At 45.7% G+C, this 27,443-nt stretch overlaps 1 protein-coding gene across 1 annotated transcript in view; it reads left to right on the forward strand.

The window, feature by feature from the left end:
* The window catches only part of LOC129385057 (uncharacterized), a 364,778-nt gene that overhangs the window by 297,049 nt on the left and 40,286 nt on the right, over nucleotides 1-27,443 (forward strand). The window contains exon 2 of the mRNA XM_072288273.1: nucleotides 1-25. This exon is cut by the window's left edge and continues 74 nt beyond it. Within this exon, the coding sequence (XP_072144374.1) occupies nucleotides 1-25 (25 nt within the window). The remainder of the gene's footprint in view (nucleotides 26-27,443) is intronic.

Genomic DNA, 27,443 nt, shown 5'->3' on the forward strand with positions numbered 1-27,443 from the left:
TACCGGAGCAGGCACACAAAGAAAGGTACAGTCGTCTTCCCATCCAGCTTTCGTTTTGCGTGCAGCGTTATCGAGCCGGGGGAGAGCGAAAAAAAAAATGACGTCTCCAACCCCTTCGTCGCCGAATCACAGTGGAAATCCGCAGCAACTTCACGTGTACGCTCTGTGCTTCAGCATTCAGAATGCTTTAAAAGGCAGCTGAACAGATTGCGCAATTCAGAGGGATGTTGCTTCGTTTCGCAAACGGGCAACGAAAAAGTTGAAGTCTTTCGAGCGTTTTTTCTCCTTTATTTTATCGCTCACTGAGAGACGGTAACTTTGGACTAAAATTATGAAATCGCTGTTGTCCTTGTCGTAATCCGGCTGAAAGCCAAACGAACGACTAACAGCGGGATTGACATTACCCTAGGTTATATCATTCACGCCATTAGTAAACTATCGTTAGGTCTGTCTTACGAGAGGACTTGTCTTACGAGAGCTTGAAAGAGTATAGCCAACTTGCGCACAAAAAAAAAAGAAAAAAAAATATGGGAAACACACACATTAAAATGCAGTACAAATATACTAAAACAGATCGATTTTACAGCGTCTATTTTAATGTTTTTAGGTTTTTCAGACGCTAAAGCACTAAGCTGCGCAACTGTTCAAGCGTAAAACTTGCATAGGTTTCACCGTAGCGAAGCTTCAGAGTTATTCTCAGTATACTTAAGGTAACCAAGCATACCAGCTTCTTTTCGGGGCGCACAAAATAAACTCTCTAGAATCAACCGCTAAAGACTTCTAAAATTTACCGCAATAGTGTGTGTTTGACCGCACCGAAGTCCGATGCGGTGGCGTAGACTTGAACGCTTTCCTTCGTCGTGATGCGACGCGGGGCGGCTACTGCCGCAACCACCGGTATACTGCACAGAACTCTTGTGTATCCAAAAGACACAAGGCAGGGCGCAAGACCACGCTCACGTCGCTTATACGTGCGCACTTGCCACTGTTCGGTTCTGGCTTTCGATGTCGCCACTCTTTCCTTTCGGCGACAGCGCCTGCGTGATGTCCGTACGTCGCCGGTGCTGTCACACGAAGCGTGTGCGTTATTGCATCGGCGAGAAGCCGCAGCATTCTTTCCTTCCTCTCTGTCCTTGTCATCAGGCCCGCGGCCGCGAGCGCGCGTGGCGTGCTCGTTTCTTTCTTTTCACCGTTGCTCTGTCGTAGCTCGGAAATCGACGTTTCCGCAGCATGATTCTTGGACCACCACCACGCACGGCGAAGTACTCGAGACGAATCAAAGAAATTCGGGGATCTGCACCAATCTTCCAGCTCTGAAACCGGAAACAACTGAAAACCTGGCAAATGGGAGCAGCAAAAAAATGGTCATTGCTCTTCCTGGCCTGTATTTTCTTTTTAATAAAAAAGAACTTTCCAGGCTGTAGTGAAGCCAAACAGAAAACAGATATAGCCACAAGTGCGGCAGCAGCAAACTAGAATGGTACGTTTGCTCGCGCATTAGTGCGTTAAAACTTGTCAAGTTCACATAAAGTGATTCAGATGTCGACGCTGCTGGGCTTATTGACTTTCAGGATAGCAAAAGAGAAGCTAAGGCAGGGGCGTTTTGGTTTGGTTGCCCTGAGAATAGCTCTTCAATGTCTGCTCTTTTTTTTTTTTTACGACAGTTCAGATTCACCAGTAGGAGGCTATCATCTTGCATTCCACGCCTTTCAGACATCAGCTATGGCGTACGCATCTCATTATGTATTGGGCTATCTGTCAAAGCCAGAAGATAAGGATTAAGAAAAAAAAAACAAATGTTTCAGAAAAGAACGAAAAAAAATTCTCAAACCAGAACTTAACACGAAAGACGTAGAGCAATGCTCCTTCACCTGACATTTTCTGTGTACGTGCCTGGCATCGGGTAACGAAGGAGTCCACGCTTTCTACACCGACGTCAGGCAGTGTAGAGCTAACACGGTGCTGTGAATGACACTCGTTGGCTAGCACGCCTGCTTATCTTTTGTTAAAATGAAGTAAAGGAGAAGAATACTGGTAGATAAGCGCTGCGAAGGAAAGTTGGGCGTCCGACGTACCATTTTCCTTTGGGCGTCCGACGACGGCGCGTTGATTCGATGAGTGAGCACCAAGGTCATAAAAGCAGATGGAAACTCCCTATAATGTCTAATGACTCTACACGGCACTGAGCCGTGCTCTCTGCAACGAAGCAGCAATAGCGCCTCCTTCGTCTATACAACCTCTCTCTCTCTCTACACATGCTGAAAAAATATACAATAATTTTTTTCAGTAGTCGACAGCTCACAGCATGAGTACAAGGCTCCCTCCTCTCCTGCTCTGCAGAAAATTGGCGTTGCTCGGTTTCTCTGTCTCTGTCTGCGCAAACTCTGTCTGCGTTTCTCGGTACGACGTGGGCGCAACGGATGTTCCTGCTGAGCGTAATAAAAATATACGCATTATAGAAATGGAAGACGGTGCATTATTGGATAGTGAAGACGTCAGCTTCACGATACGCGGAGCGCATCGAGCTCCAGATGGCGATGACAGGGGCGGGTTAACGAGGAAATAAGCGAAAAGGAGAGAAAGTGCGAGGAAAGGCAGGTTTCATCAAGGTGAAGGTGGGAAAATGTCAATGCTGAAGTACAAATCCGTGGTAATGTTGTAAAACTTAACATAGTGATATTATCCCAACGTCAGTGCTTTTTGTGTGTTTGTGTGTGCGTCTTTTTTGCAGCCACCGGTAATTTTTACGTGATTCGCAAAGACACGAGGGCATGGTGGCGCGGTCGCCACCGAGATCGACTGGACTTGAGCGGTTGGTGACAAAAAATATGCAGTAGCGATTTAGCGCCAAATGCAATACATATGCATTAGCATCACGTCTCACCTGTTTGAGGTCCCCGATCCGTGATTTAAGCCGCATTCGCCACATTGCAACATGTTGTTCAGGAGCTCACTCGAAGGGCGCCCTGCCTTTTAGCAGAGCGAAGTGCAATCGACGGTAGTCCGGCGCACACCGCCTTCAGTTTCGCCATATGTATACCTACACACATGCACTTTTTGCCACATGGACACTCGTAATGCTAACGCATTACAAGTAGAATCACGCGAATATAATCCTTGCATTACGCCGCAGCTGATTTTTGTTATATTTATGTATGCGGTCATGATACGTCTGGTGCAGTGATAGGACCTTCACAGCCAGTTATGGATGATTGGCCTCACCTACCAGCTCAACTGCCGCATTTGTCGTTCCAGCTGAGCAGGTTACAGTGAAATTAATATGGTCACACATGACTACATTTACAGCGGCAGAACTTGCAGCTCTCTATATGCTGCTATGACGTACGTCACCGAAGAGCCGACAGAGAAATGGGTCGTATTTTGTCACTCTAAGGAAGCTCTTCACAGTATCAAGTCTGCATTACATCACAGTACTTACGTGTTTACAGGATGTATTCAGAGACCTGCATTGGGAAGAATTGGGGATAAGAGTTAATAGAGAATACCTTAGTAACTTGCGATTCGCTGATTATATTGTCTTGCTAATAACTCAGGGGACCAATTGCAATGCTTGCTCACTGACCAAGAGAGGCAAAGAAGAAGGGTGTGTGTGTGTGTGAAAACTTTTATTGTAATGAGGTCCGGAGGCTCGACTTCTTAAGCCAAGGCGGGCCGCTCCCACGTTGGCACTGTCAGGCCAAGCCGTTCAGCGACATCACGGGCCCTCTGGACTGCCCTTAGTTGGTCCTGAAACAATGGGCTTTGAATCCTTTTCTCCCACTGTGTCCATTCTTCAACGACGTTGGGGAGAGTCGCGGGACACCCCGCCAGCATATGTTTGATTCCAATGATGCCATTACAATCGTTGCAGTTCATCTTAATCTCCCTCTCTGTATATATTTTATTAATTGTGTAGGGTGTGGGATATGTACCCGTTTGCAATAAGCGCAGTGAGACTGCCTCAGCCCTGTTCAATTTTGAATGTGGCAATGGGAATAGTTCGCGTTCTAAATAGTAATGTTTGGTAACGTCGTTGTATGTTATTAAATGATCTCTAGATTCCCTGGCTTGATGGTGAACGGCTCGGTTGCGACTGTCATGGTTAGCAAGTCCTCGTGCCATGTCATGAGCAACCTCACTGAGGTTTACCCGAGTCTCGTCCACTTTCCCCATATGCGCAGGAAACCATCGGATTTCCGTTCTCATAATCCCAATGTTTTCAAAAAGTTTAGCTGAAACTCCAGCTACGTAGCCTTTATCAAAACACTTTACAGCGGATTTCAAATCACTGTAAATGCAGGCCCACTTATTACTCCTGATGGCTAGAGCAATTGCCGCTTGTTCCGCCACCATGGGGTCCTTGGTAAAGATAGTGAGAGCGTCTTGCAAGAAGGGTGAGTCTCAAAATTATTTTGCAGAAAACTAAAGTAATGTTTAACAGTCTCGGAAGAGAACAGCAGTTTACGATAGGTAACGAGGCCCTGGAAGTGGTATGAGAATACATGTACTTAGGGCAGGTAGTGACCGCGAATCCGGATCATGAGGCTGAAATAATCAGAAGAATAAGAATGGGCTGGGGTGCGTTTGGCAGGCATTCTCAGATCATGAACTGCAGGTTGCCATTATCCCTCCAGAGAAAACTGTATAACTGCTGTGTCTTACCAGTACTCACGTACGGGGCAGAAACCTGGAGGCTTACGGAAAGGGTTCTACTTAAATTGAGGACGACGCAACGAGCTATGGAAAGAAGAATGGGGGGTGTAACGTTAAGGGATAAGAAAAAAGCAGATTGGGTGATGGAACAAACGCGAGTTAATGACATCTTAGTTGAAATCAAGATCAATAAATGGGCATGGGCAGGACATGTAACGAGGAAGGAAAATAACCGATGGTCATTAAGGGTTACGGGCTGGATTCCAAGGGAAGGGAAGCGTAACAGGGGGCGGCAGAAAGTTAGGAGGGCAGATGAGATTGAGAAGTTTGCAGGGACATTTCCACAATTAGTACATGACCGGGGTAGTTGGAGAAGTATGGGAGAGGCCTTTGACCTTTAGTGGGCGTAACCAGGATGATGATGATGATGATGAAGAAGATGATGATGATGATGACTTACGAGAAGATGATATCCGACATCAGGGAAGTACACGACCATGCTCTGGAAACTGGGCACAATATTGTTTCAATAGATTCCTGCTCACTGTAGCATCGCCGGCAACAACTTTGCTGACACGGCTGCCCGGTCTCCCACGAAGACAACCAGACGCGTCCATTACCTTTGGCCAGGTCGTACGCTGCCAGAGAACTTCGCCTGCTTGCGAGCAAAAAGCCGCAAGATTTCTAGACTTCAAGTGCCTTCAATTACCGATTGCACAAGCTCCACCCCATGCTACGGCTGTAACTGTCATATAGCCTTACCCGCGGTGAAACAACCTTGCTGTGCCGCTTGTGGCTTGAAGTGGCGTTCACGAACGCGTACTCCTATCGTATGAGAATAGCCGAGAACCCGGTGTGCGACTCCTGCAGGTGCGCAAAAACGATCGAGCACTTATTGTGTGCCTGCCCGCTCTACGACGTACAACGCCTCTCTCTGCGGACAACTTTAAACCTACTGGATTGATGACCGTTCTCCGAGTCAAAGATACTCGGACCGTGGCCACACCCGTCACTGGCCCGAAAAGCGATTCGGGCACTTGTACACTACTTGAAGTGCACCGGCTTAAGCAACAGTGCATAGTGTCCCTATGCATTCTCCCACTCGCACTCAGTGCTCACTCTCTCTCTCTCTCTCTCTTTCCCTCTTTGTATTCCCCTTTCCCCACTCCCAGTCATCATCATCATTATCAGCCTGGCTACGCCCACGGCAGGGCAAAGGCCTCTACCATGCTTCCCCAACTACCCTGGTCATGTGCTAATTGCGGCCATGTTGTCCCTGCAAACTTCTTAATGTCATCCACCCACCTAACTTTCTGCCGCCTCCTGCTACGATTCCCTTCTATTGGAATCCATTCCGAAGCCTTAATGACCATCGGTTATCTTCCCTCCTCATTACATGCATATGCCCTGCCCATGCCCCATTTCATTTTCTTGATTTCAACTAAGGTGTCATTAACTCGAGTTTGTTCCCTCACCCAATCTGCTCTCTTCTTATCCCCTTAACGTTACACCCATCATTCTTCTTCCCATAGCTCGTTGCGTCGTCCTCAATTTAAGTAGAACCCTTTTCCTAAGCCTCCAGGTTTCTGCCCCGTAGGTGAGTACTGATAAGACACAAGTGTTATACACTTGTCTCTTCAGGGATAATGGCAACCTGCTGTTTCCACTGCCAGTGTAGGGTAGCGAACCGGGCGCTTGTCTGGTTGACCTCCCTGCCTTTCCTGTCTTTGCTCTCTCTCTCTCTCTTTATTTCGTTCAACAGCATCGACTTTTTTGTCAACTGTTGAAAATGAGTAGCGCGCCTTGTGACATTGCTCGCATTCACGAACATACATGACCCTGTGAACTGCGTATATACTCAGTGTAGATACTCTGACGAAAGAAAAAAAAAAAAGAAACATTTTCTCTGTCTACGCACCCTATCCCCAAGCAAACGTTACGCTTGGTCAAGTTGCCAAGGAAAGTGCTCATTTCTGCGCGTGTGGAGCCAAACGCAGACACTGAGAACAAAGGTCAGCGTTCATAATACATACGACACTATTGCAAATAAAATAAATGCAGTTACTATTGTGCCGTTTTGCATGTGTAAAATACCAACAGACCGAATAAACAAACAATTAGGTAAGCCGTTTACCCTCACGTGCTTGAAAGTGCGTCGGTGTATCACTGAACAGTCGGTTGTTGAACGTGATGTGGCCTCAAGGACCATTGCCTGAGAACTAATCACTCCATTTTCAGAATTAGTGGTGAGCACAGCCAAATAACACGCCTTCTTTTAGCGCGCACTAAACTTTAAAAGATCTGGAAAGTCGGAGTTAAGACGTCATGCTAGAGGGATCGGTGTTCCCATTCCAAAGTAGACGCCAACGAAAATAGGAAATCAGTATGGCGTCGCTGATTGCTTGCAGCCACTTTCGTTTAAACGGCATGGGCTCTCACCTCACAGTTCGCTATTGCAAGGTTATTTCTCCAACGTGTTTGATATTAAACTAAATTTCCGCAGAAAAAGTTTTTATCAGTATTTAGCCTAAGTACTCTTATCTCTAATGTCCACAGACACCAATACACCGTTTTCAATAATTACACGTAACGCTACGTATAGCACGTATTCACAGTGTTTTTGAACAGTGTTATGGTTGAGGCAAAAAAAATATAAACAATCAAATAACAGGTGTCTACGCGGTCTATTCCCAAGGCTCCAAAGAGGGTCTAGACGAGAGATGTCTACTTGAACCCTTACATAGGCAAGAGACGCCACGTGTACATAAATACATATGTGGTATGCCTTCGCATTTTATAGTGACTCCTCAAAACGTACTAAACCAACAAAATCACAATGTTAACAGGCCGTGCCAAAGGACTTCAGTGGTGGGCCTACTGCTAGAGATAGACGAGTGCGTATAGGCCTAGACTTCAGCTCACCCTCGACAGCACAAGGACACTTCGGATGCCACAAGAATGCCACTACACAGGAACGTGTGATTTTCAGTGAGGCAGCAGCAAAGAGTTTGACAAAAAATATACTATAAATCACTGCAGCGCCACTTCCATCATCTTCTCTACATCTATCTTTAAAAGGAACTGGTTAAAAAGGGTTCTCTTTCCGTTCAAGATCATAATATCAGAAAGGAGCAAAGTGTCCACGGCTGTTGTCGGCACCAATTCTCCGGAATAGTCGGCACCGCCACTGCTAAACTTGTTGAAGTACGCACGTCAGCGGCACCGGGAGATCCCAAATAGTTCAACCGAGTGGCTACGAGGACATGTCTTCAGTTGAAATTGAAAAAAAAAAGACTAAATAAACAGAATCAGTCACTTGATGCAAGCCAGAAGTCAGAAGCTACGGTGAACGAAATAAAAGCCGTGTCCAGCCACTTCAAAAGGGGAGGGTGAGCGTTCAAGATCGCGCGGCCTCGAACAAAAGCACGCAACGGGGCGCCGTTCAACAGGAATGATGAACGCCCCGCACCGTGTACATGCCCGCTGCAGAGCACGCGAACCGCCAGTGGACGATTCTCTACTGTGCCACAGCCGTCGGTCCAGCAAACTTTTCCTTTCCTGTCAATTCGCCAGCACAGCAGGGTTTTTTTTACGCCGTTTCATCAGTCACATCGAATGGTCGCTCTCGAGCGAACGCACTTCTCTGTGGAGCTGTCGCGAGCCTCTAACTTCGTACACCGGGGTCAGTCATGAATGCGTTCTATAATAAAGCGTATGAGTAGCTGTCTTTAACATTTCCTTTTACTTTTTTTTTGGATGGGAACTGTAAAACAGAAAGTTTCTAACTTCGACAACGACCAGAAAACCATAGAAAACGTGTTTCCCGTGGGTGTCAAGATTGATTGACGCCCGACTTGTGCTTGAAGACGTGTAGAGGTAATAGTTCCTTGCTCGTTCGTGCCTGAAAGACATATCAGGTTTGAGTTGTGGCTGGTCGTGTCACATTGCTATAAAATTTTTGACTCCATGGGGAAATAACGTAAATCTGCGTTAGTACCCTTGGATTGAACCGATTCACTGAACAATTTTAAGTGAAAAACTAAACCTTGCGACGTTTAGGGGCTGGACACTTCGGAACAGCTAATTGCGAAATGCTAGAAGTAGAGCTAAAACGAGTTAGAGCATTTACAACATTGCATAACAGTAGCAAACAAGTGTAAGCATAAAAAAGTTGCTCACTATATCAACTACACAGGCTCTTGAATCTTATCACCACCACTGCTACGCGTAGAAATGATAATTCTTTTCACACAGCAAGCAGAAATTACACAGGATTTTTTTACGCAACATTGGAAGCACAAATATAAATAGTTCATTAAGGAAATATCCTAAACGGTATAAAATGCTTGTATCATATAATGACATTCTTCCCCTATTCAGTCTCATGAGCTCCCGTCGTCAATGTGCCATAGTTTCTCATTATTCGGTTTGCTACTTTGCAGAAACACACACAGGCATGCCAATTCGTTTACGCATATACAGATGCATTTATGCAAGATTAAAGCTAACCTATCGAGTTTTCATTTAAAGCCTATGTTCCTCTCTCTTTCTAACACTCACTACAGCAATTCTTAAAGAGAAGTTTTCTTCGGAAGCCTCCCCCAAAATTGGCTTCAGTGGGTAGTCGGCGTTTTCCGTCGTCGGTGTTTCGCCTTAGAGGCACCTGAGCCGTGCTCCATGACAGACGAGGTAGAGCCAGCAAGCACACTTCTGTTCATAATAAAGCAGCACATCATGACATGAAGCCTGCACCTTATGGTTGGTTCATATGTATATATAAAGCAAACTGACCCGTTAACGAAATAGAGCGTAGTATTCAACGGCTTCCTTGGTTTTGATGTTGTTCATATATCTGGCCTGCCCCAATCTTGAGCCACTGCGCTTGTACCACTAGGTGTGTGCAGCTGGGTGAGGGGACTAAACTTTGAAAATCCTCCATAATTAGTATGTGCCCATGTTACGCAACTGGTATAGACTCCTTAACCCTCTCAGACTCAGTGTTCACCTAAGTGGACAAAGGCTTCCATCATTTTTTCATAATTAAGCCAGAAACGATAAGGCAAAATATTTTGATGTAACATAAGGCTAGATTCAGGCAGCGCTGTATATGCCAAGTGCATAATAGTTTATTTGCCCCAGCTTATAGAGAAAATTGTACATTGTGTGAAACATATCGCGGCATCATCCCCGATGACGAGAAATGAATGTGTGGCACAATTTAAGTGCCACCAAATGACGCGGCAATTGAGACTAAAAAGTGATGGCGAGGGACCGCAATGTGATACTACACCTGCATCCATAACATTAAGCAAACAAATAGGGCTCTTATCTAAACAAAAGAAAGAAACTGCGCAAATGCACTTTTTGTCCACATGCATGGAATTGCTGAAGTGCTGAAGGCCATTTGTCGTATGAGCATACAAGCAGTTTTTCAGGATCGTAAGACACCGCTAGGCCATAAGAATCATTTCATTGCTTCTATTTCACCGCTGAATGAGCGGTGAGCGCTCTCATGCGTGCGTGCGCGTATCATTCGTACATACCTTCCTTCTCGCTTCCCCCTTTCCTTTCTCTTATCACTTCCCTCTTCCCCACTGTAGTGTAGCAAACCACGTGCAACCTGGTTAGCCTCCCTGCCTTTCTCTCTCTCTCTCTCTCTATTTCTCATCTTCTCTTTGGAGAGAGAGAGAAAGAAAATGATAAATGAAAGGTAGGGACGTTAACCAGGACTGAGCCCGGTTGGCTACCCTACACTGGGGAAAGGGAAAGGGGGACGGAAAGATTAAAAGAAGAGAGAGTCAACTGGAGATATCAGTCGGTCACTCACTCCGAATCACAGACGCTGACTCAATCCGGTCGCTTTCAAATATCGCAGCAACGCTGTTGTGGCCTTTTGTAGCTGCGATATGCGAGGCCATGGTCCCAAGATCTTATTCAAGGTGAACGGCATTCCATCTAGTTGATTGAGAGCTGTGCAGAGGTCTTGCCTTTCATTTTCAAAAGATGGGCAGTAGCACAGTATGTGTTCTATGCTTTCCTCGACACCGCAGGCATTGCACTCGGCGCTATCAGCCATTCCAATCAGAAATGCATGCATTGGTGAATGCGACGCTCAAACGTAAGCGGCAGAGCACTGTTTCCGAAACAGCAATACCATGGCACCTAGCAAAGTGTGCTTGATAAAACTAAACAAGTGCACAGTTAGGACAGCCAAGATGTCCTTATTAGATATCAAAGAATTCAATCAGATCGAATTACAATCCTGGTCATGCTGAAACGTTTCGACATTCCTCAGATTTGTTTCCTTGTATTTGTTAGAGCCGAGTTCAGCTATACATGGTTTCATCGATGTGATACCACCAAATATTTCCCAATCGAACAAGCACTTTGTCTTGGATATATCTTTTTCTTGGAGGAAGACAAGAATACGGAAAGCATTTCCACTCGTGGAACAACCAATCAGAAACAACGAAGCGCTCATAATCGGGGGCGATGCAAAAGGGAAGATATTTCGTTCGTTATGAATCGAGCAGGAAAACTACTTCCGTAGCTTTTCTCCTGAAAACAGGCCGGGCCACCTTTTCCTCCGTTGATGCGAGCTTAAAAATGGCTCCTCGTTTGGAATTGAACAAGGGGTGCCGTTATTCTCCGCATAGCGCCCAGTGGCGAAGAAAACACCGCGCGTATCTAACCGGGCATCAACTCGCCCTACAGGCTCTTTTCTGGCTGAATAAAAGACCTCGAAGCCCGACTGCAACTCGCTGGCGAGCGTGCGATACTCGAAGTATAAAAAGAGTCTCGCTGCTGTAACTGTTTCCGCGACTGGCTATACACGCGTACACCGGAGATTTATGTCACACATCCCTGCCTTCTCGGCTTGTCACGGCTTTTTTGCGGATGCTGGAGAGACATTAACGATCCATAAATCGCCCGAGTAAGAAAACTGACAAACATAAATATGTAGAGAAAGCGTTAGCTGCAAAGCTGCTCCGCGTTCTTTTTTCAGGCTAGCGAAACGGGCGACGTGACCGAGCCGCACCGAGGCCTGTGTGGCCCACACCGTGCATCCTCAAAATGGTCGACGCCATTACGGCGCAGCATCACATCAGGAGGCGTGCAATCGCTATTCGGCGCACCCGTTTGTGCGTGCGTATGAGCACTGCACGCCGAGGTTAAACAAAGCTGGCTGTCTTTTTCAGTCTCCGCTTCCTTCGATCGCTACAGCCGCGGGAGTGCAATCGTTATTGCGCAAGTGTTGGGCCTGAGCCTTCCCTGGCTCGTCAATAACCAGTCAGCTGCTGCCACGCTATCCGCCGCCACGTTTTCAGGGTACGCGTTGGAGGAACGTAATGGACTTTATGTTTCATTGCGTCCGAGCGTCGCCGCCATTCACGCAACTTTTGATCGTCAAGTTACGAAGGCTGTGAGAGAAGAACCGCGTAGTGTTCGCGGCGTTTTATGTGGGCGCCGTAGGCAGACGAGCTCGCTGGGCTGATCGGTACGTCGGTTGGTCGTCATTTGGCTATTTGTTCCGCTATTGGCAGTGCAGCTTTGGACAATTGCGCGTGCTTCAGCAAGGCGACGTTATAACGTTGATCGTATAGCAGTAGCTGTATTAGTTACGTTACGGCCCTTGTCCATTATGGCTGTGCACCGGCAGTAATTTAGGAGTTTTTCGGACCACTTTGCGCAGCCACACGTGAAACATGAAACGTGCTTTACAATCTCGCTATACGTTCCGCCTCCCCCCTTCCGTCAGTGCTCGCAGTCACGTTTGCCCATTTTTACAGCTTGTACGTGCGCGATAACCACGTGACTTAACCAGAGTTAGGCACATAAAAGTTTGAAAGCAATCAACGTTACTTCTGTACCAGTATTTTTTTTCTTGATCCCATAATAATCAGCTTGTCTTTTGATATCGTGCAATCTTACATATCTTTCCTGGTGAACAAAATAGACACCTGTTGTGGCGGCATGGTGGTCAGTACCTCAATATGTCGATAAAGACGTTCGATTCAACCACGACAAGTTACAATGAAGTCACTGCGTGTATGGCCCATTGATTACTAGGCCGCTGGGCAGCATCGCGTACTCCTGTACTTGTTTGGAACTGAGCATACGCTCGTGTGTAGGCAATAATTATGTAGTGTGCGGCGCTATTTGTCTCCGCCTTTTCTTTCTGTATGTTTCAATGTGTCTGCGACTATGTGCAGAGTTCATTTACTCTCGTTAGCAAACTAATTTGTAGTCTCTCCGAGCTTGTGGTATTCCTTCTTATCTTAAAACATTCATACTTGATACAGTGTAGCGCTAACACAGACCAGCACGCTGAAACAATAGCACTCCTGTTATGAACATTGTTTCTTCGCTACTTTACGTCAAGTAGGAACTTCCACCAAACGACCGGCCGTTTTCGGAGCAGACAGTCCACGATTGCCGAACTATGGAGTCGCCACACCACAAAAACGTGAAGGCACTCTTATTTTAATTTTTATATTCGAGTACCTTATTAGAGAGAATGTAATTCTCATGGACGTTCAAGACCTCCCCTACATCTTTTTGTTCGTTTCTTTGCTTTTTCTCTCCACAGTTCTTCCCGTCTTTTATTTCCCCTAACTTTTCCTCCAGAGCAAAACAGCAAACCAGAATATCATCCGGTTAACCTCCCTGCCTTTCCCATCTCGTTTATCTCTCTCTCTCTCTCCACCAACTAGCACATGTGTACCTACTTAAAACATTCTTAATAATAACAGTGTTAAAACGAGTAACCATCTCTATTAAACATGATTAAATCTCTTTTATGTTTTTTTAAAAGAAAGTAGGCTACCATCGTCAGGATTTGCCTCCAAATCATGATGAAAAAAATATATAGGCCCTTCCCCAGTCCCCATTGCACGGCGTCTCTTAAGGCCCCTATGAAGCTTCAGAACGTTGCTTCAGTTTTTGGAAACAGATGGACTCTGTGACCAACTGTAGGTGTCTTAGACAGCACCACGTGTACGCATTGCTAATCCCACCCTCCCTCTTTTCCTCCCTCTTTTCCTTCCTCTCTTCCTGTCTCCCTCCCCGCTGCTTCCACGTTTACCGCAACGTATCCAGTAAGGTTGTGAAGTCACAGTGACATGCAGCAGATCTGACGAAGAAGAAAAAACACTAATACGTGAACTGTACTTTCACGTAAGTCCAAAGGGCTTAGAGAAGCATTCATTTGCAGTGAACGTTGACATATATTTTCGTGCTGAATACGAGTTGAAACATAGCATACACCCCTTAATTCGTTCAATAATAAAAATAAGAAGTACCATTTTTCTTGTAAACAGTGTGCTACCAGTATTCGGAACGGAGCTCAGTAGTTTCTACTTATTTAATTTTTCTATGTGTAGACGTTGCCGCGCTGCCATTCAGACACTGTATGGCAGCATGTCAGCTCCTATACAAATCGAAAAAAAAGGACTTTGGTGTTGCAACTCGTAGTAAGAATAGCGATGTGGAGGGGTTCGTTTAATTTCATGGTGTAAATTTCTGCAGTGCAAAGCACTGAAGTGCAGAAAGAAGGGTAAGAAAGGACGAAGGAAGAAGGAATGAAAGAGGACACAGCGCTCGTGTTTGTCCTTTTGTATTTTTTCTTCCTTCGTCCTTTTTCACCATTATTTCAACACTGCAGTTCTTCCCACTGCAGAAATTTACACCGTTGTTGCAACTCATATTGAGCGCGAGGGTACATCTTTCTTTCTGCCTACGCTGCTATAGTAGGATATGGCTTACGCGTCTCCGTAGGGGCCGTAAGTGGCTTCTGAAGAGACGCGTATTTGAATATGCAACCCAATAGTCGCCACGCATTTCCGGCTCAACCACCTCCAATCTAGCCGCGTTTGCATCATTGTCTCATCAGGAATAGTGGCTACCCATGTTAGTACATGATGTATGCACCGAGAGAGAAAGGGGAGAAAACAAGAGGTGAATTGCAGAAAGCTTAACCATATTAAGCGTCCGCTTGGCTACTCTGCCCACGAGGATGGGACGAGGGCTTAAAAAAGGAAAAAAAGCAAGAAAAAAATAAAAGAGAGCGCATCATTTCGCACACTTTGGTTTCTCGATCAGGCCCGTATTTTTTTTTTTTTTTTAAAGCACCGTAGCGGTTTTAGAGCAGTTCGAGCCGACTTTGGCTGGGACCAGGGTCCAAGAATTCTGGCTTCCGTAAGAGCACAGTTATCACTCTCAGGCGTGGTGCTGAGGATTTTTTGGGGGCACTAAAAAGAGGACATTCACGCAGAAGGTGCACTATCGCCTCTTTGCACCCGCAAACTTCATATTCTGGACCTGTGGCTATTCCGATGAGGTAGGAGTACGCATCAGTAAACACTATAGACTCCACACCACAGACGACAAATGAGAGTTATCTTCCGTCATGGTAGGCCATGTGGAAGGCGGAGCTTCAGACGAGCATACAGCGAACACAGGCGCTGGTTTTTAAAGTCTACCGAATTCCATTGGACCAACGCAAGCTCGCGAGCAAGCGCACAGAGCTTTGCCGCTGCGTCTGTTCTTGACATCGGGATAGTGACGCAATCGCCACTGTCATGAGAAGATCGAGCGGCTGTGTCTGTTAGCTCGTTTCCAAGGATGCCACAACGACTTGGCAACCATTGAAATACGATGTCATGTCCTTTCTTAACTTACCGATGGTCAATGTCTCGTGTGTTTGCGACAAGTCATTCATGGGGCCCACGGTGTAATGCAGAGCGAAAGCTTTGGAGGGCAGCCTTGGAATCGCAGAAGATGGACCGGACCATTTCTGAGACGTGTCCTAATCGATAAATTCAATTGTTCCATGCACGCAGAGCTGCAAGTTCGCGAGCCGTCGTTGATGTCAAGTTCCACGTCCCGAATCTTATCACTGCAGATTTTGCTGGAATAAATAGTGAAGCTGCTGAACTAGAGGGCATGACCGAGTCATCGGTGCAAAGGCGTAAGCGGTAACTATGGACTTCATCTAGTAGAAACAATGCTACCTGCCTCGGTGTTGCTGACAACATTTGTGCCTTCTACCTGATGCCTGGAATGGTAAGGCATATAGTTGAGGTGAATGCAGAAATCACAATGGCAACGAAAGCCATGCGGCTGGGACGTAATTCGATGGTAGCGATGCTCGGTTAGTGGTCAGGAGGCGACTATAACTCGTATGCGGCCTAGCTGTTGGTAGACATGCAAGATGGTGAGAGTATATCCTTGCGGCTTGTCGAATGTGCACTCTTAGAGCGTCGACTGCAATGCCTGTTGCATTAGGGTGGTCATGCACTATGGCAATTGGGGCTGCTGTGGATGCACACTTAGGGAGGCCGAGGCGCGTCCGTAGAACTTGAGCTTGCATACTCAGGTAGGCTGTGTCTTAAGAAGCTCATAAATAATACATGGTATAACAGTAGCATCGATTGCACGGATGCGCCCCAAGACTTTCCGCCGACAAATTTGAATGCAAGGGCTATTTCAGTCAACCCGTTCTTTATATATGAAATATGTGGCGTCTAAGACAAGTCACGGTCGGTGGTGACTCCAAGAAAACGGTACTTTGGTTGGTATGCAATTACTTGTCTATTTACGTGTATAAGATATGGAGTCATTGTTTTGCGTGTAAATGCGACTAATCGGCACTTTTCTGAGGAGAGTACTAGGCCTTTCGTATGCAGGTCTAGAAGACGTTTGTGTGACCGTCTTCTGGAGCATCACTCGTATCTGCGGACGTGTCACGGTGGACGCCCAGATGCAGAAATCATCTGTATAGGTGGATATCTGGACCGTCCTTGGCAATTGTACAACAGGGCCCGACAGTGTTACGTTGAAGATCGTGGGGCTCCGCCTTGGGGCACACCTTTGCTGGTTAGACGGTGGGATGTCATGCCATCCTCTGTAAGCACGAAGAAGGATCTGTCCTCCAAATAGCTGTGAATCCAGCGCAGGGCACGGCAACCAATGCCCACATCAGTCACAGCACCAAGGATTGCTTGGTGTGCTGCATTATCATATGCGCTTTTGACATCAAGAAACATTGCCACCGTTATTCGTTTCATGCTCTTTTGATGTTAAATAGATGTTGCTAAATCAAGTACGTTATCGACGGATGACCGACCTCGCCGGAAGACCGCCATTGCATGCGGCTAAGTACCATCCAAGGCGCGTCAGACCATCCTTTGCATCAGTTTCCCAAAGCAATTGGCAAGAACCATGGGATTAAATGATGCGAAGTTTAATGTAGATTTAAAAGTCTTAAGCAAAGGTACTAGGTGGGTGTCCTTCCGCTCACAAGGAAGCAATCCTTCGTGCCAGGATTCGTTGTATCTCTCCAAGAGTGCACTGCGGGCTTTCAGGCCTACGTTTCAAATTGCCTTGTTTGTGACTCCGTCAGACACAAGTGTACACGGCGTTTTACAAGTCGCCAGCGCTGCTTCTAGCTCCTCCATAAAAACATGAGATCCATGCAAGATTCCTGGGATTCCGGAACAGTACGTAATAGTGATACAGGTAGTGACGGCAAGCCAGCAATTCTTGCACACACACGTCGATATTACATCGCCCTTGATGCAGGGGGTGATACTTAAAAAGGTGGCGCGGTTTCGGAGTCCCAGAGTTCTCCATCTATGGGACAAAAGCTTACAAAGATCCAAGGATCGATACGTTACAAGATTGTAACGTATCGATGCGGCGCTGGATTTTCTTTTGGATACGCCTCGCCTCGTTCATCGTGAATACATTTGGTGCGCCTCTATCTTCTTTCTGCTCGTCAGCGAATCACTCAAAACCTTTCCAATTCACCTTCAAATTCTGTATACTTTGAAGAAGTCCTAAAAATGAACATAGCCTATTGCAGTGCATTTCGAATCTGATTCTCCAGAAATGACGAGTGGCCTTTTTGACATTCGTCTACCATAAGCAACACGAAATTCGTCCGCTATGTTTTATGGAGGGCAGTAAACAGAGACATGGTAACTCCCCTGTTCTTGGAATAGGTAGGAGCGTGATCACTTCCGTGGCTTTATATGTCTGAGAACCACTTTACGTTGATTCCATGACACCGAGAGACCAAAGTGAAGTCCAGACAGCTGCTGTAGGTCAGTCCCCATAAATATGTCGGGCTGCTTTCATTGAGACAACAAAGCTCTTGTTCCTAGGCGAATGCTACTAGTTTTCTTCCTTAGGGGTCTGTATTCAAACTCCCTCAGAAAGGGTGATGTGTGTTAAAACGCGCTCTAAGAATCCGAGTTGCAGATGTTGCGGATAACAAAGCATCCAGTCGCTGCGTGTCAAAACGACTGGTTGGATAAATACATGCAGCAAGAAGAGTGAATGTAAACTTCTTTGTTTTTACAGTTAAGCACATGTATTTGTCATCGTCGCGAGGCAAAACTGAATGTCGCTAGTAAGCGAGCTCACACCTAACATAGACGACGACCTTACTGAGCACACTACAGGTCGCGGATGGGAAAGCCCGATAGCCGGATTGCAGTTTGAAGGTTTGGTTTGCAGACGACGATGTTGGAAAATTTGTTTGAAAAAATTAAAGGGCCCACTGATCAAGAATTTCGGATATGCGCAGAAAAGGAAACAGTGTCGTCTACCCTCTGTCCTCGGTCAGAAGATCTCTGCTGGAGGACCTTCTCACAGTGGTCTGCCCCTCCCAAAGCAAAGCAGTGAGATAAAAGAGCGGGATAGAAAACGGTAAGGAAATGGGGGGTGGGGGGGAGTAAACTAGATAAATGCCCGGTTTGCTACCTTCCAGAAGGGGAAGGGGTTTAAGGGATGGAAAGAAACTGGAGGTTTACATAGAGACTACAGTCAGTCACTGATATCGGTAGGTTTTCAGAAATTACAGCAAACCACGTGTCGCTTTTTGAGCTTGCGATACATGTAGCTACAGTCCGAGAGCCGTTGTCACATTAATCGAGAATGATTACCGAGACTTCGAGAGTGATCTTCAGTCCAAGTGGTCAAATGCGGTACGGATATGAAGGTGCTGGCTGTTGTACCGAGGACAGATGCATACAAGATGGTGTATTGACTCCTCATCCACACAACTGTAGCACAAATGTACGTCAATCATCCCATTGAGATGATAGGTGTGCGCAACATGAAGACTGTTCTCTGCTGAAGGCGTTATTTTTAGGAAGTGTTCCTATTATGTCAATGTGCTCGGAATTGTCGGAAGTGTTCCGCGATGTCTTAATGAGACGCCAATAATTGTAGTAGATTAGTCAAACGTAAACATAGCGGAGAATCAATGGTTCCCTGAAGTAACCGTACGAGACGGCCTTCTTCAGCTCAGTACTTAGCAGTGAAGTACTAGCGACGCTAACTGGAAAGATCACCAGTGTGCTAGCACCTTCATTTACAATTTCCAATGTACCAGGCCGGAAAATTATCTAACGTAGATTAATATGAAAAATGCAATCATGGGCAGCAGAGAGAGAGAGCGAGTGCATTTTAATGAAGAGAAAGGAGGAGAGGTCTGTCTGGAGAGCGCGCCTGTAGCCTGCTACTCCTCACTGGGGTAAGGAGAAGCGGGACGTGCAAGAAAAGGTAGGCGGCAGATCATTATGTTATGGTACAATGAGCTACCATATACTAGTTGTCCACTACACGGATTGTACAAAGCAGGAGAAATCTTTTCCATAGAAAACGTTTTCGCGCAAACATATTTCGCATGCAGTGGCACAGCCAGAAATATTGTTCGGGGGGGGCTCACAATGCAGCTCGGCCTCCTCCTTAAGAAGCTTTAGCTCGGGTGCTCATATAAATACATGTAAATACGTTTTTCTCGGCAACCACTACACCACATTTGACCAGGTTTGTTGCATTTAAAATAAAAACTTAAATTCTACTCACTTTTCGTTTCGATTTTTTCATTTAGGCTGTCATTTCTTTATTAAAAATTGGAAGAAATCAGAAAACGCGACTATCAAGTTTAACGCTCTGTAACTCAACAAAGAAAAATAGCATCGCAATTCTGTGAATTGCATTAATTAGTACATCTACAGCGGACAAAATTGATATGTCACACATGAGTCTCAAAAATATTTGTATTATGGAAATACGGCTTTTGCAGAACCATTGTGCACAACGTAACCAGTTCACGTAAGATACAAATTGACATATAATATTTGTCCGCTTTGACTGTTATAATAGATGCCGTGTACAGAACCGCGATATCTGTTCTTGATGCAGAGCTATCAGCTTTAAACGTCGTGCTTCTATTCTTTCTTTCGAACTTTCGAATTTTTCAAGATATTTAAACAAAGTTCAGACCCTATATCGTAATTCCGCTTCCAACAGACACTATAATTTAACTTTCTCTCTCAAGTGCAACAAATGTCAAGAAACGCGATCGAGGGGTTATCTCAGAAGAGTGTTTCTGCGTTTCACATGTACTTGAATAGGCCGCGTCGGAATTAGGCCCGAGCTAAATCTTCCTTTTAAACAATTTGTCGAGGTTTCAGATAGATGAATAATAACTGCATTGTCATTGCCGAAGATGCTGAAAACGAATTCTTGAACGCTACACACTGTCAAAACAAGTAAAATATGTATTTTTTCGTAAATAAATGTACTCGTATGCGCCAAAAATTATGCCCAGAATACCTGGTGTCAACGCTTTCATGTCTTTAGCCTATCTAATAAGTAAAGAAAATATCACACGAGCTTTACAACTATATCAGTTCGAAACCAGCAAAGCAGTGCATGCTGCTGATATGAAAAATGTAAAGGCCATGAAATGAACAAGTTGATGACAAATGTCTTATTGAAACTTTGTCATTCAATAACCTTGTTCACATTCTTGTACATATGCAACGGCCAGTGAAAAATCTCATGACACTGTCATTTGTTCGAATGTATTACGCACGAGCAGTCGTGTGTCCGGTCGTGTGCCGTGAGTAATTGCATCGAAATTATAGTTGCAACAGAGAGCACGTATAAAAAGTGGGAGTTCTGCAAAATATACGAGGGCGAGTCAAATGAAAACGAGCCAGTTGGAATACATGACAAACGGGGTACTTTATTTAAAAGTACTCTTCATGAGCATTTAGACATTTCTGCCATTGACTAGCCAGTCGCGTGATTCCCGTCTCATAAAGCTCTTTGGGTTGCTGCTTCAAAAAGCCTGCGACTGACTCTTTCACGTCATAGTCCGGCACGAATCTGGTTCCCTTGAGCTGTTTTTTCAGCTGCCCCAACATGTGGAAGCCACATGGCGACAGGTCTGAGCTGTGTGGCGGATGTTGCAGCGTTTCCCACTTGAACTTTGCCAGTTTTATATTAACCACATCAGCGACGTCGGGGCGGTCATTGTTGTGGAACAAGATGACCCCATTCGTCAATTTTCCACGTCGTTTGTTCTTGATTGAGACTCGCAGCCGATCCGTTGTTTCACAATATCGGAAATAATTGAGAGTCTCTCAAGATTTAGCAAATTCTATCAGTAATGGCCCCTGACGATCGAAAAAAAAACGCAACACCTTTCCGGCGGTAATGACGGCCTTCGCGTTCTCTGGGGGTGGTGAGTTCGAATGTTTCCACTGTAAGCTTTGCCGTCGTGTTTCAGGCTCGTAGTAGTGGCACCATGGTTTGTCCCCGATCACAGTTGCAGAAAAGAAGTCGTCACCCTCATTATGATACCGGATCAGATGAGTCAAGGCAGCGCCGAACTTCTCCGTCTTCTGGCGGTGGTTCAAAATCTTGGGCATCGATTGCGCACACAAGATCCGAGAACCAAGATGTTCATGAATAATGGTGTGAACCGAACCGTGACTGATGTCCACACGCTCTGCCAGTTCATCGATGCTTATCCTCCGTGTTTGTCTCATCAGATCATCAAGCTTTGGAATTTTGTTGGGGGTGATTACACGGTGGCTTTGGCCCGGTCTTGGATCGTCTTTCCAACTTTCATGTCCTTCTTTGAACCGTTTACTCCAACGCTTCACAGTGGCCAATGAAATGAAGTGTTCAACGAACGCGGCAGCCATACGGCGACTAATTTCTTTTTGGGAAAAAGCTTTAGCTGTCAAAAACCTCACGGCACCACGCTGCTCAACTTCTGGAGCATCCATTACGTCACGCAAACATGTTCAACCCAGTGTATGAGAACATTTATCCTCACACCTGCGTGTCTCTTTTGTAAATGAGAGATGTCTGTGTGCTACGCGCATGCCTCGCAGATAATAAACCGAACTATTATTGCGCGGGGTGGTTAGGCTAACTTTCATTTCACTCGCACTCGTACATTATAAATGCGAAGATACAATTGAATATATCTACAAATGCGAAGATACAGCTTGATAAAGGGCAAAAAAGTGTCACTAGAAACAAAGTTCACTGCACGTATACACAAAACCTGGCAACAAGATATTTAAGTATACGCATACGCATCTAATAAATCTACCTAAGAAAAAGTCACTGTATATAATGCGTCAGACAAAGCAAATGAATATGTTGCGCAATCACAGATTCCCAGAATCTTAGATCCCACCCCCATTCCATCTACTCTCCCTGATGTATCGCGCGCGACGTAAGGCGGCGCGCTTGCTCCCCGCTTTTCTCCTTTGCGCAGACAAGACTTAGCCACCATCGTCGGCTCACCCATTCCACGCCCTCTCAAAGTCAAAGTAGAAAAAATAAATAGGAACTTAGTTACCTTGGCTGGCTTTAGTGTATGCTTTGGTGTAGGTGAAAAAGATTGATATTTTTTTTTATGTGACATGACGGCACGAATGAACCACCACAACGCTTCGTCTCATCGGACCTTGCTGCGTGCTTTGTCAGCTCGATAGATTGATTTATTGATTGATTCTTTATTGGTTTATCTTGCCTGATAAAGTGTTGATTAGGCTTGTTTCGTTGTATGTTCCGATGTAAGACTTTAGAAAAGTCAATGCATCTTTGGCGTTAGATGTTTATAGCTACATTAAACCCACAAAGTTCCGCAATTGAATATCTGAAGCACAACTTTGGAAATGTCAATGCACCTTTCGCATCAAAAGTTTATGAGAATTTATACCCATAAAGTTTCGGAATTGACATCCATGCGCTCCGTACATTCCGTGGCCTCCGCGATATGCCGCGGTGAGGCCGTTCGCCATCAAAACGCCCTTGAAATTTGGTGCTCGGATGGGGCTCCTTGCGTTATGCGACTCCGGGTGCTTAGGCGTTGCCACAAAATCCAGCCCGAGTTCGCAGTTTCGCGGTGAAATGTCTTTTCGAGCGTGAAATGGACATTCTAGACAAAATCCAGAATAATTTTCGACGCCGGAGGTGGCTTTGGTCGGCCGTGCATGGACAGCACGAAAAAATTTCGGGGGGGGGGGGCTGAAGCCCCATAAGCGCCCCCCCCCCCCCCTGGCTACGCCCCTGCTCGCATGGTCTTCACGTCACAGATCCTAGAGACGAACGTCTAAGCTACTTTCCCATAGAAAGTTCAAGAGTGATATTATGATGCGTTGGGCACAGACAACTCTTCTCACGTGCCTAAAATGTTTTCTTCCGAAAAGGGCAGTGTCTCCAAAGAGTGTACACTAAACTTACGTGTTCTTCGCTCAGCCGTATATTGAGGGCGCACGCAAAGTATGTGATCTATTGTCTCGTGACTGTGAAAGACGCTACAATCAAGGCCCCGTTCTCGTCCAGTCATGTGTAGCTATCGGCGAGTGTACGCCACAACTAGCCATATTATATGGATAAGTGTTTCCTGGCCTCTCCGCAGCCGCAGTGGAAGCCGGAATCGCAAACCAGCGTCAAGTCTATGGAGGCGCTCTTGCCGATGTTCGGGGTTCTCTCATTGTCACGCCATAAAGATTTTGATGGAGTTGTGGAGCAAGGTGTCGATATCATATCGTGAAAAGTTTAGTTATATAAACTTCCTGTCAGTGTCATTTTTGTCTCCTCCTCAGCCAGCTCATTCCCAGGCATTTCATGATGGCTTGGAATACACTGCAGCACGATGGTATGCCCGAATTGAGACGCCTCAGCAAGCAGAGTCGTAGTCAAACCAAAGGACTATATGCAATTCTGTGATTCGTATAGTTGCTTACGAATTGCAGCACCGGTTTTGTGTCACAGAACACTGTCCATTTCTCGAGGCTTTGTTCTAGTATGCAGCGGACTGCTTCTCGAACGCCGGTCAACTCAGCTACTGTTGACGATGTTGTGTGTCCTACCCTGAACCATTGCGTGAACGCCATTACAGGTACCATTTAAGCTGCGACGGAAGAGGTCTGTGGTACAGGACCATCTGCAAAAACATGTTCGGTGTATCCGTATGTGTAAGCAATGTAGGATAGCGCGAAATGCTCAGGCCCAGAAAGCTGCATTTTTGACTTCTTGGTTACTCCGGGGATCGAGAGCCACACAGTGGGCATTGCCATCGTCCAGAGTGGAACTTCCGGTATGTCATGGGGCGCAAAGTCCGACGGCAGTACAGCTTGTTGCAACACCTCGGCTTCTGAGTAGGTGCGCGTCACACCGTGTATGCTTGTGACGTTTGTCAGCGGACGATTCCTGTGCCTGGTCAGTAGCCTTAGATGCACTCACACTGGCTCATGTTGCAGATAAACTCGAACTGGGCACGCGCGTGTCTCTGCAGTATCACGGCGAGAATGGCGAAAGTGCGAATGGACGGAGTGTATGCTGTAGTAGTTTGCATACTCAAATTTGTCTCGCGTAGGCACAGGTGAATAAATTATTGTTTGACGAAACTTATTTTGAGTCATTTCTGACTCGATCAGCGGAAACAATATACGGCATGTTACCTTGGATAAACCTGTACTCCAAAACTATTGAATTTGATTTCACCTGTGGCAACAGAGAGAAATTGCAACGTTATATTTTGTGTGTTTTGTAGTCATGAGAAACTCCCAAATTTACGCCTATCCTTGTCGAGTAGCCTTCATTGCAGTCGGTGAAACCTCCGTGCAGACGGCAGTGAGTACAACAAGCACCTTATTTCCCATGTAAATGGTGGGAGTTAAGCTCTAAAACTACGACCTGCAACGCCTTCTTTAGGTTGTGCTTTGAACGCTTTTCTCTATCCAAAGATACGACACGGCCCTCCGTGACATACTGCACAGTTGTTCCGCTACGTAAACAGAATAATGACGAACAGAACGCTGTGCATTTTAATGCCTAATGCGTTCACGTCGGCCACACTAACTTGATTCTGTCAGATGACAAGTGCTCGAACCGTAAATGTATTACGGCAACGAGGACGGGCAGGTAAAAAGAAATATCATGGCAGAAATTTTAACCCACGAAACGAAAAAATAAAGCCGCGTAAAAGCTCTTCTTGTAGCCTTCTCGGCAAGAGGGGCAGGGAAGGGAGGGGATATCAGGCAGCGGTTCTGAGAATATTGTTCCTCACTTGAGCTACCACGAGAACCTGACGCGTGCATTCTGACTGGGGCGTGGTGCAGTTACCTATACACTACGCCTGAGCGCGCCTGAGCTGGTTTCTCATCCATCACTTTCGCTTCTCTCGGCGTTTTTCGCGCATTGCCTTTCACCCATAGGCACGTGGGAAAGTGGGTTGATCTGCAAACGCCGGCATCTGCTGCATGCGCTAGCAATGCGAAAAACCGCGTCGAACCCACGGCTTATCGGATTCTTGAACCCCAAGGAGGCGGCATTATATTTCTCCTGTTCGCTTCTCCGCCAACAAAACTTTGCGTCCTGCCATTACTTCTATCATTCTTTCGATTTTTTTCTTTCTGATGCCTCCACCCACTTCCACCCCAAAAACTGCAAGCGAGACGAGACGCAAGAAGATCTCGCGCAGCTGATATCCATTACATGCCTTGCTTGCGCAAGTACTGCAGTACAGGCAGTACTCGTGTGTTCATGTCGTTTCAGAAAATGTAGTGCGGCATGCACTTGACGCCGTAGGCGTGAGAACACCAACGTGGGTTTCATGACGAGTTTCACTGCTGAATTTGTTCGCTAGAATAAAAAAAATTCAGAGTGTCCTATGACGCCATCATACTTGTTTTGTGCACGCCGACTGACTCTTAGAGAAGCACAACAAGTAAAAAAAAATATATTTTTTATAAAAATGTGTAACTTTGTAACTTTGCGCGTTTTTTAGATGAAGAAAAAATGAGGACAGCTATACTCGTCTGTCAACCAGCCGTAACATTCTGCAGGTCTGACAGGTCACAGCGCGATTGTGGTTCTAATTTTGTACAGGTAAAAGAAACACCTAAGTTACAAAATCCTAAATTTATTTCAGAGTCGTAGGAGCGAAGAGCCAACACGTACAATTTATTAAATTGATTTAATTACGCCTGCATCAAATGCAGTCTGTAGAGAAATTACCCCTGTAGCATGACGTCTCTAGAGAAATTCTTGGAGGTGAAATTTGTATTGTTCTTATCATTTGCCATATCGCTATAGCCGAAACATAGAATCTGTGAAAGGCGTCTATCTACATATAAAGAGATAGTCTTTATCACAGGTAATACACAGCAAACAAACGACTTCTATGCAATTAAGAGAATAATAAGAAATCACAACGTAACTACCTTCTTTGCAAGATACGCCATTCACAGAGCCATCTATGTGCCGTATACTATAACATAACAAGCTTTCATATTACTACATGGCGCGAAATATGCAAAACTGTATACCACTGCATCGCTAACTAACAAAACTGCACTTGCTTTTGTGCGCGTTGACTATACGGGGCGGCTTTACCTTGGCTGTGAATCAGTACCTATTTTTTCACTTTTCAGTGCGCTTTGTGTCAAGTAGCTACGGGAAGCATCAGATGAAACGCTAAGTGAATGTTGTGTGTGTTGGTGATTCATTCGCACTATTCATTCGCAGGGTTATTCATTCGCAAACAAAAGATTCATCCGCATAGCAGAGACTGCCTGACAGAGAGCGGCCCGGTAAAGAAATTAAGGGTGTCGCGTTGATTAGGTGCTACTGATGCGGTAGAACCAATACAGAAAACTGCAGTCTACCGATACAGTCTGCCAGCACATAAAACTGTGGAAATCCACATCGCATTATGCCCAGCCCGTGTGCGAAGAGCAAGCTCCTTTATACGTAATAATAGGAATGTAGTCAGACTGCAAAGGTACCAGCGAAGCTCTCGCACACTCTCATTCATTTCGCATGTTATAGTCGCGACTATGTCACTGATTTCACGGATATCCTTAAACCCCCCCCCCCCCCCCCCCAAAAAAAACAATGTAATCAATGGAACGAAAATCGGCGTAGCTAGACAAGCCAGCTCCCTCAATCAGGACCGCCAGATCTAGTGGTTGGTGTTCTACTAATTACGTTTTTGATTTGGGTATTCATTTTATACAAGGCAATTATGCTACTGGGTAAATGCTTGACACGTGCAAGCGAAAGGAGTCCTGACGATGAAAGTAACTCTAGGTATAAGATAAAATGATGAGCAAGACTAACTATAGCAGTGAGAGTAAGAAAGACATGGTCCCACTATTAAGCGTGAACACACTCAAGGACACTACTCGCATTATATTATCTGAGGGATACAAGTTGTGGGGATCAGTATCAACACATTGTTGTTATGAAATAAGAAAGATTTGATGGCTATGCTACTGCTGTTGATGTCTCCTCCTGATATTCGGTTTTCCCGGTGCTTATCTGCGGGAAATCGGTCCCCCGCCGGCACTGATGGGAGTGGACACTGTGCTTCTTGTTCCAGGCCTGGCCTTGCTTTGAGCGGTGCCATCGCGGAAGCATAACAGTGAACTGAACGATGCCAACACTGAGAGCACGGA

Source organism: Dermacentor andersoni, chromosome 5 (assembly GCF_023375885.2).
Source record: "Dermacentor andersoni chromosome 5, qqDerAnde1_hic_scaffold, whole genome shotgun sequence".
In the NCBI taxonomy this organism is placed as follows: domain Eukaryota; kingdom Metazoa; phylum Arthropoda; class Arachnida; order Ixodida; family Ixodidae; genus Dermacentor; species Dermacentor andersoni.